Source organism: Gigantopelta aegis, chromosome 12, assembly GCF_016097555.1.
Source record: "Gigantopelta aegis isolate Gae_Host chromosome 12, Gae_host_genome, whole genome shotgun sequence".
Taxonomy (NCBI): domain Eukaryota; kingdom Metazoa; phylum Mollusca; class Gastropoda; order Neomphalida; family Peltospiridae; genus Gigantopelta; species Gigantopelta aegis.
In genome coordinates, this window is record NC_054710.1 from 39,902,542 (window position 1) to 39,918,758 (window position 16,217).

The 16,217-nt window shown below is 38.2% G+C and overlaps 1 protein-coding gene across 1 annotated transcript in view; it reads left to right on the forward strand.

The window, feature by feature from the left end:
* The window catches only part of LOC121386037 (dynein beta chain, flagellar outer arm-like), a 152,912-nt gene that overhangs the window by 112,314 nt on the left and 24,381 nt on the right, over positions 1-16,217 (forward strand). Inside the window, 13 exon segments of the mRNA XM_041516835.1 lie at positions 588-788; positions 1,550-1,709; positions 3,016-3,018; positions 4,028-4,176; positions 5,682-6,049; positions 7,285-7,515; positions 8,311-8,422; positions 9,124-9,219; positions 10,063-10,252; positions 12,435-12,544; positions 12,818-13,060; positions 13,321-13,679; positions 15,695-15,875. Of these exon segments, the coding sequence (XP_041372769.1) occupies positions 588-788; positions 1,550-1,709; positions 3,016-3,018; positions 4,028-4,176; positions 5,682-6,049; positions 7,285-7,515; positions 8,311-8,422; positions 9,124-9,219; positions 10,063-10,252; positions 12,435-12,544; positions 12,818-13,060; positions 13,321-13,679; positions 15,695-15,875 (2,403 nt within the window).

Here is a 16,217-nt window from a genome sequence, read left to right on the forward strand (position 1 = left end):
TTGTCCTCTCAGAATGTTACATCTGGTAAACACTGAATTTCCTGCTCGTTTGATTTATATTTATAAGTCTTGCTGCTAATTGAAAAGAGTAGCTCATGGAGTGGCAGCAGTGGGTTTCATCTCTCATCTGTGTGGTCCTCAACCATATGTCCAATGATATATATAACTGTGAATAAAAATGTGTTGAGGGCACTGATAAATACACATTTCTTTCTTTCCTTTCTTTTCATTCTTCCTTCCTTCCTTCCTTCCTTCCTTTCTATCTTTTCTTTTCTTTCTTTTTTTCTTTTTTTCTTTTTGTCCATCCAGTGAGCTTTTGGTTGTCTTAATGTTTATCGATAGAAGCTGAAAACAGTCTTGATGTGATCATCTAGTATGCACCATATAATTTATCCTTCTCTTATACAAATAATAAATTTCTTCACTATTATACAAGCTATGTTTGCTTTGTTGAAAACTACACTTTAATAACCTTAGCTTATATGGGAACTGCTGAAACCATTTGTAAAAAATATATGAAAAAGCACATTTCCATAAGTGGAAACGCATAGTGGAAAAACAACAGTAATGACATGTCTGTTTTTCAGAGCTCACCGATGACTTAGAGGAACAGAGCACTGGCAGACTGCTGGGACACATCGACGGCAATGGTGACGATGATGACGTGGGAAGTCTGATGACGGAGAGTCAGGCGCCGCTACTGACAACATCACAGTACAACAAATATGTCCGCAGTCTCGTCAAACTGCTGATAGGAGAGAAAACACTCAATGACTGGATACGGAAAGGTGAGATTGCTTTTCTGTAATTGCTAGTACTTTAAATCTGTAGTCTGTGTTTGAGTTTAAACTCTTTATGTCTGTCAAATTACTTTACTATATATTGTGTGACTATCGCACATGGCAATGATTTTAAGAAATACATGGTCAGTTTTTCTTGTGGTATTAGCGGTTTTCCTCAAGGGTTTGTTATTTATGTCCATCTTCCTTTATTAAACTACATCCCTCCATCCTTAAACAAAAAGAGAAGAAAATAATGAGTTTGAAACTAGGCCTGCTTATAAACTTTGAATGTAGCTCAGACTTGGTGGATTTTAGAAATAAAGCATAAAAAAGTAGTTTTCTTCAGTTGTGTTTTTTCAGCTTGTTAAATTATTATTAATCCAACCAGAGAGGACTGTAGGATTCATCTCTGTCCTGTCTGTCTGTGTGTCTGTCCCACTTATGAGATGAAATTTTGTGTTTGCTTTATCATACACTGACTTTCATGGCAATTTATCCATTTTTCACAGAATTATGTCCCTTGAACTTAGAAGATTCAAAAATGCGTTTTACAGACTTTTTTTTCGCAATGCCTCAAGATATTGAGCTGAAATTTTGTGTATAGTTTTATCATGTATTGTGAAAAGCAATATACCCAATTTTGGAAGAGTTATGGCCCTTGAACTTTGGAGATATGGAAATTTGTTGGACCCTGTAGCTTCAGCAATACTCGCAAAATGTTTTAAAAAAAATTAATTTACTTTTAATATTTTAAATATTTTTAACAGATTTTGGACCTGGTCAGATTGAGAATGCTGCTATATTGTGTTGCTCATGGCAACGACCTCCAATGATGATTGACCCCAATGGAGAAGGTTCATTTTGGCTGGGCCGTCTCAACAAACTGCTGAACAAGAGAAAGCTTATCTCCCTTGACATGGACTCGAGGTAGGAAACACACTCAAATGTTTGAGCTTTTCAAGCCATAACTCTAATTAACAATGATTTGCATTTGGTTTGTAAAATATATAATCAGATATAATTTTATATGCAATTATATATATATATTTTTCTAAATTGTAATGTTTTTAAATAATATACCTTTTAAGTTAATACTATTGAAATGTTTGTTTCAGTATTTTTTTAAAGAAAATGTATCATTAGTTTTTGATGTAATTTTATTTGCTTTACTACATATCTAAGCAATTAAAATTTCAATTCAAGAAATTTAAGATGTTTGTAAAATACCTGATAATGCAGTTTTGTGTAAGCCAAAAGTTTCTCACGTTTTTTATTATGTGACATAAGGGCAAATAAATGACAGATTATTTCATGTCAGATTCAAATGATCAGTTGTCTTTAATGTGTTACAGAAACTTATGCATTTTAATGTAATGGTATGGTGTGAGTTTTGTGTGATTTAATACTGCACTCATTAAAAAAGCTAATTGTTTGTTTATTGGTGATAACTCTAATTAGAAAGACTTGATGACAATGCACACACATGGTTCTAACTGCAGCATACACACTTGTGCAATAGATGTAATAAAAAACAAAATCAGAATAATTTTAATTTCAAATTGACCAAAAAGCAGAAGAATAAGAAAAAACAACTCACAAAAATCCCCGGAAAAGTTTAATGTTAAATTTTTTGGGTGTGGCATACACATGCGTATACACCTAAGGCTGCAATACACTCACCAGTACCTTCCTCACTTTATATCCAGAAGCTGTAAATAAAGAACAGTAACCAGCTTAAATAATATAGACATCTTGCGATCATAGACATCTTTCATTGATCAATTTTAATGTTTTATTTTATTTTATGATTATCAGACTATGATTGCACACACTAATTCTTTATTCCACATCTGACACCTCACAATTCACAGTCATATATAAATATAAAGAGTTTTTGACATAATTTAAGTAATGAGCATCACATAGCACTTTTTATTCACTACCTCACTAGCAGAATGATGCTCTTTTTGTAATTTACCAAGCTATCATGAGCAAAATTCTGTTTGCTATAACTGGACCTACTTACAAAAATCACTGCAATTTTTTGTTTTAAATATTGAAAACAAGATTTGAAAAACTGTTCAGAGAACGGGTTACTGCAATGAAAATATTTAACTGAGTTTGGTTTAACTAATGTTTGAATTGTGAGACTAACGTGTTGAGTGTTTCTCTTCTTTTACAAATAACATCTGTGTTTGCCTGCTGTTGGTTGTGACAACGTCGTCATCATCAGATGGTAGGTAACATGGGAAGGAATTGTTTTTCTAATTTTGTGGTTTTACTCTGCAACTACATGTGCATAATGATAAGGATTATTTCAACTCAAATTTCCACTCAACTATCCATCCATCCGTCCATCCGTCCATCCGTCCATCCATCAATTCATCCATCGATTCATCCATCCATCCATCCATCCATTCATCCATCCACCAATCCCTCTCTACATCCATCCATCCTTTAACCCACCTATGCTTCCTTCCTTCCTTCCTTCCTTCCTTCCTTCTCATCCATTTCCATCCATTTCCTTCCTTCCTTCCTTACTTCCACCCACCCACCCAAACACCCACACACTCCACCCAGCCCATCCATCCAATCGTAAACTGTGTATACTGCCTATTAACAAAAACGGACATGGTTGGACCATTAGTGAAAGTATTGAATGACCGGTTGATTTTAGTGTATTCTAGAAAAAGTTCACCAGCCAATCACATTATAACTAATCAACCAGTCACATTTGTTATGACAGATTAATCAACCAAGCACATTAATTATAACAAGCAACTAGTGGTCACTCTAGTTCTTACATTATTGGTTGCATTCACTAATTAACCAAGCACATTCATTACGACAAATTAATCAACCATTCACATTAATTATATCACTTCAGTGAATTAATCACCCTGTATAGTTGTTACAAAGTTGTTACAAACTCGAAATATATAATATTTATACATACATGTACATGTATATTAAGACAAAACAGTTTAGCAATTTGGTTCTAGTGCTTTATACTTTAAAAATAAGCTACACTCAATGACATAATGGTTACGGTACACATTTCATTTTGTACTGAAAATCTCATGTCATTTAAACTGACAAATGATGCATCATTTAAATCCAGTGTCTGATTGCACTTTAGTAATCATGACTTTTCTTTTATTGAAGCACATCTATAAACTTGCTAAACGTTTTTGTCATAGTATACCGAATAAACGGTGTGATGTCTGATTTGACTGTTTGTGTAGGACTGATCCTCAAGTGATGGTGACGCTAGAGAAAGCCATCACGCGTGGGAAGCCCGTTCTGCTGCGTAACTGTCAGGAGCACATGGACAACATCATCATGCCACTGATGCATCACAGGAACATGGCCAATGAGAAGGACGAAGATGAAGGTGGGTAGTTACTGTTGTCTTGCCTTGATGGTGGCTGTGATGTCAGCTCAGTTTCTCGCAAATATATGTGTGCACATCCATCTTAATGCATATTATATTTTGGATTAAGACGAAGATGAAGGTGGCTAGTTATTGTTGTCTTGCCTTGATGAAGTCAAAAGACGGAATATAGGTATTGCGTTTTAATGATGGTGGCTGTGATGTCAGCTCAGTTTCTTGCAAATATATATATGTACATCCATCTTAATGCATATTATATTTTGGATTAGGATGAAGATGAAGGTGGGTAGTTACTGTTGTCTTGCCTTGATGAAGTCAAAAGACGGAATATAGGTATTGCGTTCAATGATGGTGGCTGTGATGTCAGCTCAGTTTCTTGCAAATATATGTGTGTATATCCATCTTAATGCATGTTATATTTTGGATTTTAATTTTTGAACTATCTTAGTGTTTAGTTCAGTGAGAAGTCCATTTTACACAAACGTTAAGTGCTAGATATTGGAAACATTGTACATTCAACAACAACAAACTTGCAAATATTTTAATGCATTATTGCATTTTTTTCATGATGCAATTAAATAAGCTGTCAAATGTGCCTATAATGTTCACCAGCTACATGGGTTCATTAGTGGCAAGGGATCTTTTATATGCACTTTCCCACAGACTTGACAGCACATACCAGTTGTGGGGCACTGACTGGGGTGTAAAAAAATACACAAATTCTGCCGATGAGGTTTGATCCTATAATCCAAGGACCTCAAGCATTTACTCTATCGACTTGACTAAATTCTGTCCTCTGTAGATGCCAAGTACCCATACTGTTAAATGTGCTGAAATATTGTTAAACAAACATTCCTTTTTCTATTAATAGCAAGGGATGTTTCCCACAGACAAGACTGCACATACCACAGCCTTTGGTATACCAGTCGTGGGGCACTGGTTGGGATGGGAAAAACCCAATCAGAGAATGTGTCCACTGAGAGGGTTCATTCAATCCTACAACCCCAGGGCTACAAGTTGTAGCTCTGGGTAATCAGAACATTTCACCAAATTATCCATTAAACTCCAAAAATTGCAGAAACTTGGCTATTTTTTAACAAAATGTCAATTATTACCAAACATTATTTCACCGTATTAAAATAAAATTTGCCAATTATCCGTGAACCCAAGCACTTTAGATGAGCACTCTACTGACTGACCATAATCCCTCTCCATGACACCAAGTAGCCATACTGTTAAATGTGTTGAATATTGTTAAACAAACAGTCCTTTTTATATTAATTACCATGGCCTTTGATATACCAGTCATGGGACACTGGTTGAGATAGGGGAAACCCAATCAGAGAATGCGTCCACTGAGGGGTTTCAATCCTATGACCAAAACATCTCAGGCGAACACTCTACTGACTGAGCTAAATCCATCTCCCTAGACACCAGGTAGCCATACTGTTAATTGTGCGTAAATATTATTCAACAAACATTCCAGTTTTTCCCCTTCATTTCAGAGTCGAGAATGATCATGTTCTGTGGCAGACGAACTCTGTGTCACGCCGACTTCCGCTTCTACCTGTCAACCCCTCTCACGTCGCCGAAATTCAACCCTGAGATTGCGTCGACGACGACGCTGATAAACTACGGCGTGTCGTTCGATACCCTGACCGAGGACCTGCTGACCCGGGCGTTCGCGCGCATCCGGCCCGAGCTATACAAGGAGCGCATGATGGCCCTAAGCAACATGCAGCTGATGAAGGACGCGCTCTATCACCTCTCAGACACGGTCAAGGATCTCGTGTTGTTGAAGGGACATGAGGTGTCGCTGTCTGACGCCAAGACGCTACAGTTTGTCACCGATCTCACAGATGCCAAAGTCGAGGTAAGTTTTATTTATTTAAACATATCATTGTTCTCAGTTTGCTGCCATTCTTAACTCTTTTCCTCCCTCTCTTCACTCTAGTCGAGACATGCAGTACTAACGTAATAACTCAATTTTGACTGTAGGCGAGATATGCAATACTAACATAATAACTAATTTTCAACTGGAGTCAGGCAAGCAATACTAATGTAAAGACCCACTTTCAACTGCACTTGGTAAACATGCTGTCAACATTCACAGGAGTTATCTATTGTGATTCTGTGAACTGTAGAACATGGTAGAATAATAATCGAACATATTCAGTGTATGTTTTTAACTGGTGGTCGTATTTAAGTTGTGACCGCAATATCAAAATGAAAACAAAAAAACTGGTCAAAAGTTTTGTAAATGTCATCAGTATCACGATTTCATATTTAATACTTTTCTTAACCTTTAGACTACTGGATTAATTTTTTACAAAACCCACATTGATTGGGTACAAGTTTATAATTTTTACTCATATATATTCACTTAAATGTTTTATAAATACATAAAATAAAGTTCTTATTTGAATCGGTAAGTATTATTTTCGTGGATTTTTCTAATTTTTATGATATTTTAGATCGGTTGATATTGATTAAAATTAGGCAAAAAAATATAAAAAGTTGCGTTTACTTACAGGCATTTGTGGCCAGCTGTCCAGTATTTATGTCCATTATTCCCGATAACAGTGGTATTCTGACCAGAATTTTGAAAAAAAAAGAACTACGATTCATATCCGAATATTTGGTGGTTTTCATTGTTGGTAAAATGATCAGATTTATTATCGAATTAGCTGTCACAATCAGCTATTGATCCCTGAAAATTACTGCGATGTGCCACGATTGTTGTTAAGCGAAAATACTCACCGAAAACCAGTTTTTCAACTCAAAATTCCAAGGTATGATCCATTGAAAAAACATTCTAAAGAAACAGGAAGCTGACTTGTCTTCCATTTCCTGTTACTAAATCACTTCAGTGAGTGTCGTATGCAAAATGGCGGGAAATATGAATTGGGGAATGCACTGTATACAATGTACAGTTTGTCGACTGGCGTGATGTCGGGTGAGATATCTCGCCTGCAGTAGTCAGAAGGTTAATAAATACCACAAAAGTCCACCAGTTTAGCAATAATAGTTTGTTTTATTGGTTATATATGTATTGTTAATATTTCCAAAGCAATAATGATTTCAGAGCAGTTACATTTCTTCTTTCAGCTTGCCAAAAAACTGGATGACACACAGAATCTGTTGGATGATCTGGAATTGTTGAGGGATGAGTTGTTTCCCCTTGCCCGCCGGGCTGCCATGTTGTTTTCCATACTGAGGAGTCTGACAACGATTCACAATGAATACAAGTTCACATTGACCTACTTTCTTGAACTGTTTGATGAGTCCGTGGGGGGAGCTCTTCCAGAGGGTTTTGGCAAAGATACCGACGCTGACGATGTTAGTTCTCTGTTCATGTCTAGATGTTAAAGTTTGAAAATATCTGGATTGTACTGCAGGGGTGTTACGTGATCTGGACCTTGTGGGGTGGGGTCGAATATTACCACCACTGACGATGTTAGTTCTCTGTTTATGTCTAGATGTTAAAAATGTGAAAATATCTGTAATGTACTGGAGGGGCATAAATTGGTCTGGACCTTAGGGGTTGGGGTCGATTATGATCCCAGTGGACCCGTTTCAATACATTTTTTCCAGGACATGTATATTATTAGCCTAAATGTCACTCTGTTGCAGTTTTTGTGTTTCTGTTGGTCAACTGGTGAATTCAGCTCAGCTAATAGCTCTCGTTGCCTTCACATGGTGAGAGGTTTGCCAGGTGAAGCCAGAACTATCAAGTATTGTAGATATTTTCTTTATGACCAAGCGAGGCAAAAAATCCAGCAAAATCAGTTGCACATGAGAACTGTTGGTCAGCTGAGCAGAACGTCTCACATAAGCTTTTTGCTCAGCTGAGTGCTCTTGTGTCCAGTAGGATTTACACACCAGTTTAGCTCTGTGATATAAATAAGCTGAAGTGTCATCAACGAAACATTAAATATTTTAATTCTGGGCCCGTGCTTACAAAACTATTAAAGAGTCCAGACTCAATCTTTAATGACGTCACACGCATACCATTTATATGGCGTTGTCATGACATTACTGTCTCAGACTCTTATTAGAGTCTCTTAAAGTTTTACAAGCACCAGGCCAGTTCCACCATTGTGCTTCAATATCATAAAACGTTCCTATTTCCAGGGATTTGAGGCTGACGATAGCACAGACACAGACAAACGTCCGAGGGTCGGCAGTGATTCATCTCACGTGTCTGACACAGACAAGACGGCCACAGACAAACAAGATGAATCAGGTGAACCATGTATTTAAGTTTAACATCATAATACTTCCACATCCTCTACTGCTAATGAAGCTGGTCTGACCCACGGTACAAACGACCGCCGGTAGTAGGGTAGCATAGTAGGTGGTTACAGGTGCGTCTTAACAATGGCAGTGTAACCATTGAACACTCCCCGAAGTGGTCAGGCTAGACCCACAGCTAAAAGCTAATGGGAAATGGGCAGGTGTCTGGCACAGATAGCCATAAGAGACAAGCACATGTTGCAGTTGTAGAGACAAGGACTGGGATGTTGAAGTGGACAGTGAAAGAAGTTGAAAGATAGGAGGATCTGCCAGATGGGGAAAAAATGAGATGGAATTCAAAGGAGAGAAAGGAAAGGGATAAAAATCCAAAAGAAACCCTACTTACTCTAAACTTAGACTACAGGTAGCATCTGACTAGGTCAAAGTTCAAAGTGATTCCAAAACTGCATAAAACAAATATTGTTTAAACAAAGTTCAACGTGTATCTAACTTTAAATAAAACACTTGAGTATTGCTCTGCTCTTTCATCTACATATAACAGTGCCACAACAAAATCCCTGTTCACCCATGTTACTCTGCTGCAGTGTTGTCTTTATTTTTTGAAAGGTGATAAAGTTGAAAGAAAAACAGATTTTTTGTTCTGTTTTTACATCTAAGGGTTTAATGTGTTTGATCATATTTATATTTCAGCACCGAAAGATTCTGGTGTTACATCAGAAGGCATTACAGCTGGTCAGACAGAAAAGGAAAGAACAGATTCGACCCAACCTGACAGGTTAACAGAAGGTATTCGCAAAATGTATTTTTAAAACTAATCTTGTTGCATGATTAGGGTGTAATGAGCCCATTTTAATTTTTGTTGGGGTATTTATAGTCCTTTCATATATTTCTAGTTTAACAAAAATAGCTATGCAGGACTAAAAAAAGCTTAAACATTGTGTAATATCTTCCAATTCTATGGGTACTTTTGTACTTTTTATAGTTTTTAAAAATCCAATTTTTCCTTTCTATAAAGGTGTGTCAGTAAGCACTGAAAGTGTTGAGATCTTCATAAACTGGGAATATCTTCACATTATGTGGGGAGTGTTCATTATCATTCAATACATTTTTGTAGTCCATTCTGCAGGGAACGTCTTTTTGTCATGCTGTGGAATTTACTACAAGTTATTTTTTTCTGAGCCAATTGTTTTCTAAATTGGACACAATTTTTTATTATTATTATTTTTTTTTAATTATTTCCAGCAAATGTTTACTTTTCTTTCTAAGTGAAACAAAATTGAAATTATTCAGAAAAAACCTTTTTTGTAAGAGGATGGGACAGACTATAGGTTTTTACAAACCATTTCATTTCCGTTTCATTTCAACTTATTTTCATGCTTATATCCAATTAAGGTTCAAACACGCTCTCCTGGGCACACATCTCAACTATCTGAGCTGTTAGTCCAGGACAGTGGGTTAGTGGCTAGTGAGAGAGAAGAAGGTATACATGTAGTTGTCTTGCCCATTAAGTCGTTAAAACTTACTCTGGGTGGGAACTGGTACTGGGCTGCAAACCCAGTACCTATCAGCCTGATGTCCAATGGCGTAATCACAACACCACCGAGGCCGATACAAACCCTTTCTCTTCAGGTTCGTCTGTGAGCACAGAAGCTGTCCAGAAGCTGGTAGAGTCGTCCCAGAGTGTGGAGTACCCACCCGTGGAGCTGCCCGAGATGTTGTCTCTCCCGTCGGACGGAGTCGAGTACAAGGCTCTGTCGGTGAACAAGATCAAACAGCTGATGGACATCCTCACCAGTCTCGTCTACCACAGAATCAGGCTGTAAGAAGTCGTAAATTAATATTAGTTTACTATTTTTATATATATTTCTCTCATTTCTATCTCTTTCTATTCAGGGGACTAGACGTAACGTTTGGGATTGACCCCCATCAGTGGGCCCATTGGGCTATTTCTCCCTCCAGCCAGTGCACCACGACTGGTACATCAAAGGCTTTGGTATGTGCTATCCTGTCTATGGGATGGTGCATATAAAAGATCCCTTGCTGCTAATCGAAAAGAGTAGCCCATGAAGTGGCGACAGCGGGTTTCCTCTCTCAGTATCTGTGTGGTCCTTAACCATATGTCTGATGTCATAACCATAAATAAAATGTGTTGAGTGCGTTGTTAAATAAAACATTTCCTTTTTCCTTCGTAAATTAAAGGAACAGTCATGAGTTTGCAGCCATTGTAAAATGTTTTCGACCAGTAGAGCCTTTTCGATGACATAACATACAAATTAAATACATTTTCTTATTTAAAATATCAGTGTCTGTATTTACAAGGTGTTTGTTGTTATCCTAATGCTTGTAGTTGCTCAGACCAGATTTTACCTCCCAATAATTTTGTATGTATGAAAAAATATATATTACGAACTAAAGTAAAAACTAAGTGCTACAAACATTGATATACAGACACTGGTATTCTTAACTAGAAAATGTATTTAGTATGAAATAGTAGTCGCCAACAAGGCTCTGTTATCACAAACACCTTACAATGGCTGCAAACTCAGGACAATCCCTTTAATATTATTTTACTATTATTTTTCTCTTTTTTTAATGTCACTGCCACCCTTCTTTTCTCTCATTTCTGTCTCTTTCTATTCAAGTGGTGGGATCTAGCTCATTCAGTAGAACACTCCTCTGAACCCATTCTCTCATTCTGATTGGAATTTTTCAGTCTCAACTAGTGCCCCATGACTGATATATCAAAGGGTGTGGTATGTGTTGTCATGTCTTTAGAAAAGTCCTGCTTGTGGAAGAATATAGTGGTTTTTGTTTTTCTAAAGACTACACCAGAAGTATCAAATGATGTGAGGACTCGAGATACGTTTTTCTTTAAGTAATGCAAATTTGCATAGTGCAGAATAAAATGCACAGGGAAACAACTTTCTGTTTAGTAAATGACTTTGACCTTTGTAAGGAAGGAAGGAAGGAAGAAAGGAAATGTTTTATTTAACGACACAATCTACACATTTTAGTTATGGTTATATCGGCGTCAGACATATGGTAAAGGACCACACAGATATTGAGAGAGGAAACTCGCTGTCGCCACTTCATGGGCTACTCTTTTCAATTAGCAGCAAGGAATCTTTTATATGCATCATTCCACAGACAGGATAGTACATACCACAGTCTTTGTCACACCAGTTGTGGCATACTGGCTGGAACCCTTTGTAAGGTGGCTGGGTCTAGCTCTGTTGGTAGAGCACTTGCATGTGGTGCTTTGGTCGTAATGTTAACCAGCCTCAGAATACCTATTGATTTTTGGTTTTGTTATCTCCACCCGGGGTCTAGCATGGGATTTTCATGTGATATGCAGACGTTTTCGGCAATGGAATAAAACGCATACGCATACACAGATTTACATCATATATTTTAATTAAAAAAAATTATTTGTAATCTCAGGTGGTACGCAGCTGCGTACCTGCGTATATGGAAGCTAGGCCCCTGTCAACCAGTGCCCCATGACTGGTATATCAAAGGCCATTGAATTTGCTTGTCTGTCTATGGGAAGATGTGTATTTAATGATCCTTCACTACTTATGGGAAAATGTATTAGGTTTCCTTTGAAGATTATGTGTCAGAATTACCAAATGTTTGACATCCAATAGCCGATAGTTAAATGAATGTGTTCTAGTGGTGTCTTTAAACAAAACTTTCTTTTGTTAACTTGAAGTAACTTAATTTGACTGTTGTAAGCCAGTGTACCATGACTGGTACACCAAAGGCCGTGGTATGTGCTATCCTGTCTATAGGAGGTGCATATAAAAGATCCCTTGCTGCTAATCGAAAAGAGTAGACTATGAAGTGGTGACAGCGGGTTTTCTCTCTCAATATCTGTGTGGTCCTTAACCATATGTCTGACACCATATAAACGTAAATAAAATGTGTTGAGTGCGTTGTTAAATAAAACATTTTTTTATTTTTTTATTTTTTGACCTCTGTATGTTTGTGTGTTGCTACAGGAGCTTGTATGAGGAGGATGGCCTCAAGTTTGCCACACTGCTGTGTCTGAACGTGCAGGCCGAGAGCGGAGAGGTCTTCACCAACGAGGAGATGTCTCTACTCCTACAGGGTGAGAACATCTTACACTGTAGTATTTATAATTTTACTATGGGGTCTGAAACAATTATAAATATTTTCACAAGCCTTTTCTTTTGGTACCTCACTCCCTTCTTAAAGTCTACATTAAAAATGTTTATTTTGTAAGGAATATTTTTATTAAAATTTTTGCAGTGTCAACAGATAACATCAAATACATATAATATGTAACTGTTGTGTTCGTCCATCCCCAGGTAACCCTGGTCTGTGAATTGCCTATGTAACTGTTGTTTTGTTTCGTCCCCAGGTAACCCCGGACTAGGGATGCAGCTGACGCTGTCTGACTTCGACTGCAGCGAGTCCCCGCCCACGTGGCTGTCCCAGGAGAAGTGGGAGGACATCCTGGCTCTGTCCGTGTTGCCGGGACCCCTTGACAGTCTGTGTGTCGACTTCGCACAGAACTCCCAGCACTGGCAGGCGTGGTACAACACAGCCTACCCCGAGAGAGAAACGCTGCCCTGTACCGCTATGGGCAGCACAGAGCATGAAGGTGAGGATACAGGTGTTATAAATTAAAGGTGCAAACACTAGTTTTAGTTGGAGAAAATTAACACTAAGTTTCGTTAATCTACAAACCTGTTACTCATAGTATTTAAAAACTAGGGTCTGTCAATTTAATGTTGTAAAAAAAACCCCGACATTTCGATTGTACGGACACCATATGAGTGGCATGTTCAGAGGACTGAGTGCTTGCCTGCATTTTGACTGGTACCATCTTCTGTTATATCACATTCATTTAACATTTCTCAGATCCTTCCCACGATAAGCTCCCAGGACGGAGTGGTTCCCGGGGCAGCAACCAGCCGGCACTCGACCGCGTGGTCACCCCGGACCTGGGCCTGCTCAGCGAGTTCCACCAGCTGCTCATCCTGCGAATGCTGCGGCCCGACCGCCTGCCTGCTGCGCTCAGTGGATACGTGGAGCGCAACCTCAACCTGACGATGCCCGCCGAGTACGGCTTCAACCTGGGTGACGTGCTCATTGACGCCAAGAGTCACCTCGGCGTGCTGTTGCTGCTGCCACCCAGCCCCGACCACCAGAACACGCACGCTGTGGCCAGGATCAAACTGACCACACCACCGGTCGACACGCTATCAACTTTAGCTAAGGTACGTGATGATGATGTTTTTAAATGAGTTTTTTTGTCTCACATTTTGTGAAGTGGAAAGGTCGAATATTGGTGTTATTTTTCTGAAGGACTTGTCAGTGATGGCATCAACTTTTGTATTTAGCTAAGGATTAAAGATTCACATTTAGTTCCATTTCTCTCAAATTATAATAAGGTCTAAGTCTGTGAAACATGGTTTATAATTACATGTACATCTATGAATGTTCATCTAAATGCATATATATATTTTTTTAATTGAATTAATATTATTTTATTTTTATTATTAAGTTTTTTTTAAAACATGCATTGATATAAACATCTATGGATACAATTATCAGTGACTCTTAAAGGGACCTTCCTGAGTTTTCTGCTAACAGAGACTTTTTAACGATTGTAATTACATATCAAATATATTTTTCTACAAAAAATATCTGTAGCTGTACATTAAACGTGTTTCTGATTGTTGTAATATTTGTACTAGGTTAAATTTCATTTTATGTCCTAAAATATTATTTTGTCATATGTACGAAATTATTTGAAGACAAAATCCAGTTTGGGCTTCTTACAAATATTAAGATGACCAGGAACACATTGAATATACAGACACTGATATTCTAAACAAGAGAATGTATTTAATATGTAAATTTAATCGTAGAAATATGTTATTAGTCAGAAACATCTTACAATACAGCAAACTCAGGAATGTCCCTTTAATAAGTTTATGTTAGGCGACATATACTGAAACTCAATGAAAACGCAAAAAACAACTTTTCATTGCAAATAACAACAAACTATTAATGAATTGATGGATAATGTAATATGACATTAATGACTGGTATTCATGAGATACATTCACATGGAAACATGGCCAGTTATCATCAGTAATCGAGTTGCATTCGTAATCGAAAAGTTCAAACCCCCCATATCAAGGTCAGTATCTGGTGTGTCCACCATTGGCCCTTGAGCATGCGTGAAGACGACGGGGAAAGGATTGGCACAAACATCTCAAATAAGCCACAGGAATGTTCCTCCACTCCTCCTGCAACGCCTGTGCAAACTCAGCGACCTTAAGCGGTGGTGGCTGGCGGTGACGTACACGACGTCCTAACTCATCCCACATGTGTTCAATTGGGTTCAAATCCGGTAAAACGGCGGGCCAGTTCATAACAGTGATATCGGCTTGTTGCAGGAATGCCTGGGTAATTCTTGCAGTGTGGATGGGCATTGTCTTGGTGAAACAGAAGGGGACCTCCTGGTCTTCGGTGATGGTGCAAAAGTGGCTAGAGAACTGGTCTTAGAATAACGTCAACATAACGCTGGGCTGTAAGGGCACCACTCCTGAAATCACAGTTGATTGCCCCCCATACCATCAGACAACTGCCGCCAAACCGATCACGTTCCCTCACACATCCGTCAGCGTACACATGTGCTCTTCCATCGACAAAGGAGACAGAGAAACGGGACTCGTCTGAGAAAACAATGCTCCGGTAAAAGGCTGGTAGATGATTACCATTCTGGAGAGCAAACTGTAGTCTCGCAACACGATGTCGCAGTGTCATGATGTTACCGTTGTACGGGCGTCTGTATCTGAGTCCAGCCATTCTGAGTCGACGGATGACCATCATCGGATGGATTGGCCTTTCATATACCAGTCGTGGTGCACTGGCTGGAGCGAGAAATAGCCCAATGGGCCCACCGATGGTGATCAACCCCAAACCGACTGTGCATCAAGCGAGTGCTTTACCACTATGCTACATCTCGCCCCTGATTTGTTTGAAGTTACTTGTTAGTTTTAGTACTAACTGACAACAACTGTGCAAGTGGTACATGTATGCTGCCAATTATAGAACTGAAAAATAAGATGGTGCTCTGGCATAAGGGTGGATTATTCAAACATTTTTATAAACAAACATTGTAGTTATCAAGCGAAGGTACTTTCTAAAGATAACAGTCACAGTCACAATATATAGATAAAAATTATCTTTATTTAATTGTTATTAATTGTGTGTTTTGTAGAAGCATGACGTGAACCTGCAGCAGGTCAGAATCACTGATGGCTGTGAGAGTCAGGTTTACGAAGCGATCGAATCGGCCGAGAGTAACGACGGCTGGGTGGTCATAGAGGACCTTCACCTTGCTCCCGAACACTTCTTCATGACTCTCCAACAGATACTGATGAGACTCTTCAAGATGCGAGGTACACACATACGTTCATCTCCTAGTTATTATATATTTATTTATTTTTTAAAAAATTGGTGGGGGGGGGGGGGGGGGTGGGAGTAGGAGATTTTGTTTTAATCAAGTTTTAAAATTTTTAAATAATTTTTTAAACTCTCTTTCCTTTTTAAAGACTTCCTGATCTGGCATCTTCTCATATCTTTTGTCTTTCTTTGCTGTCCACCTCTACATCCCAATCCTGGTCTTAAGTTTTTCCTAGTTAATACCATGCATATCACATGACCATAAGTTAATTAATGCTGACATAAAACATGCATCATAAGTAAAGTTTAAAATAAAATAATGTATTTCACAGTATTAT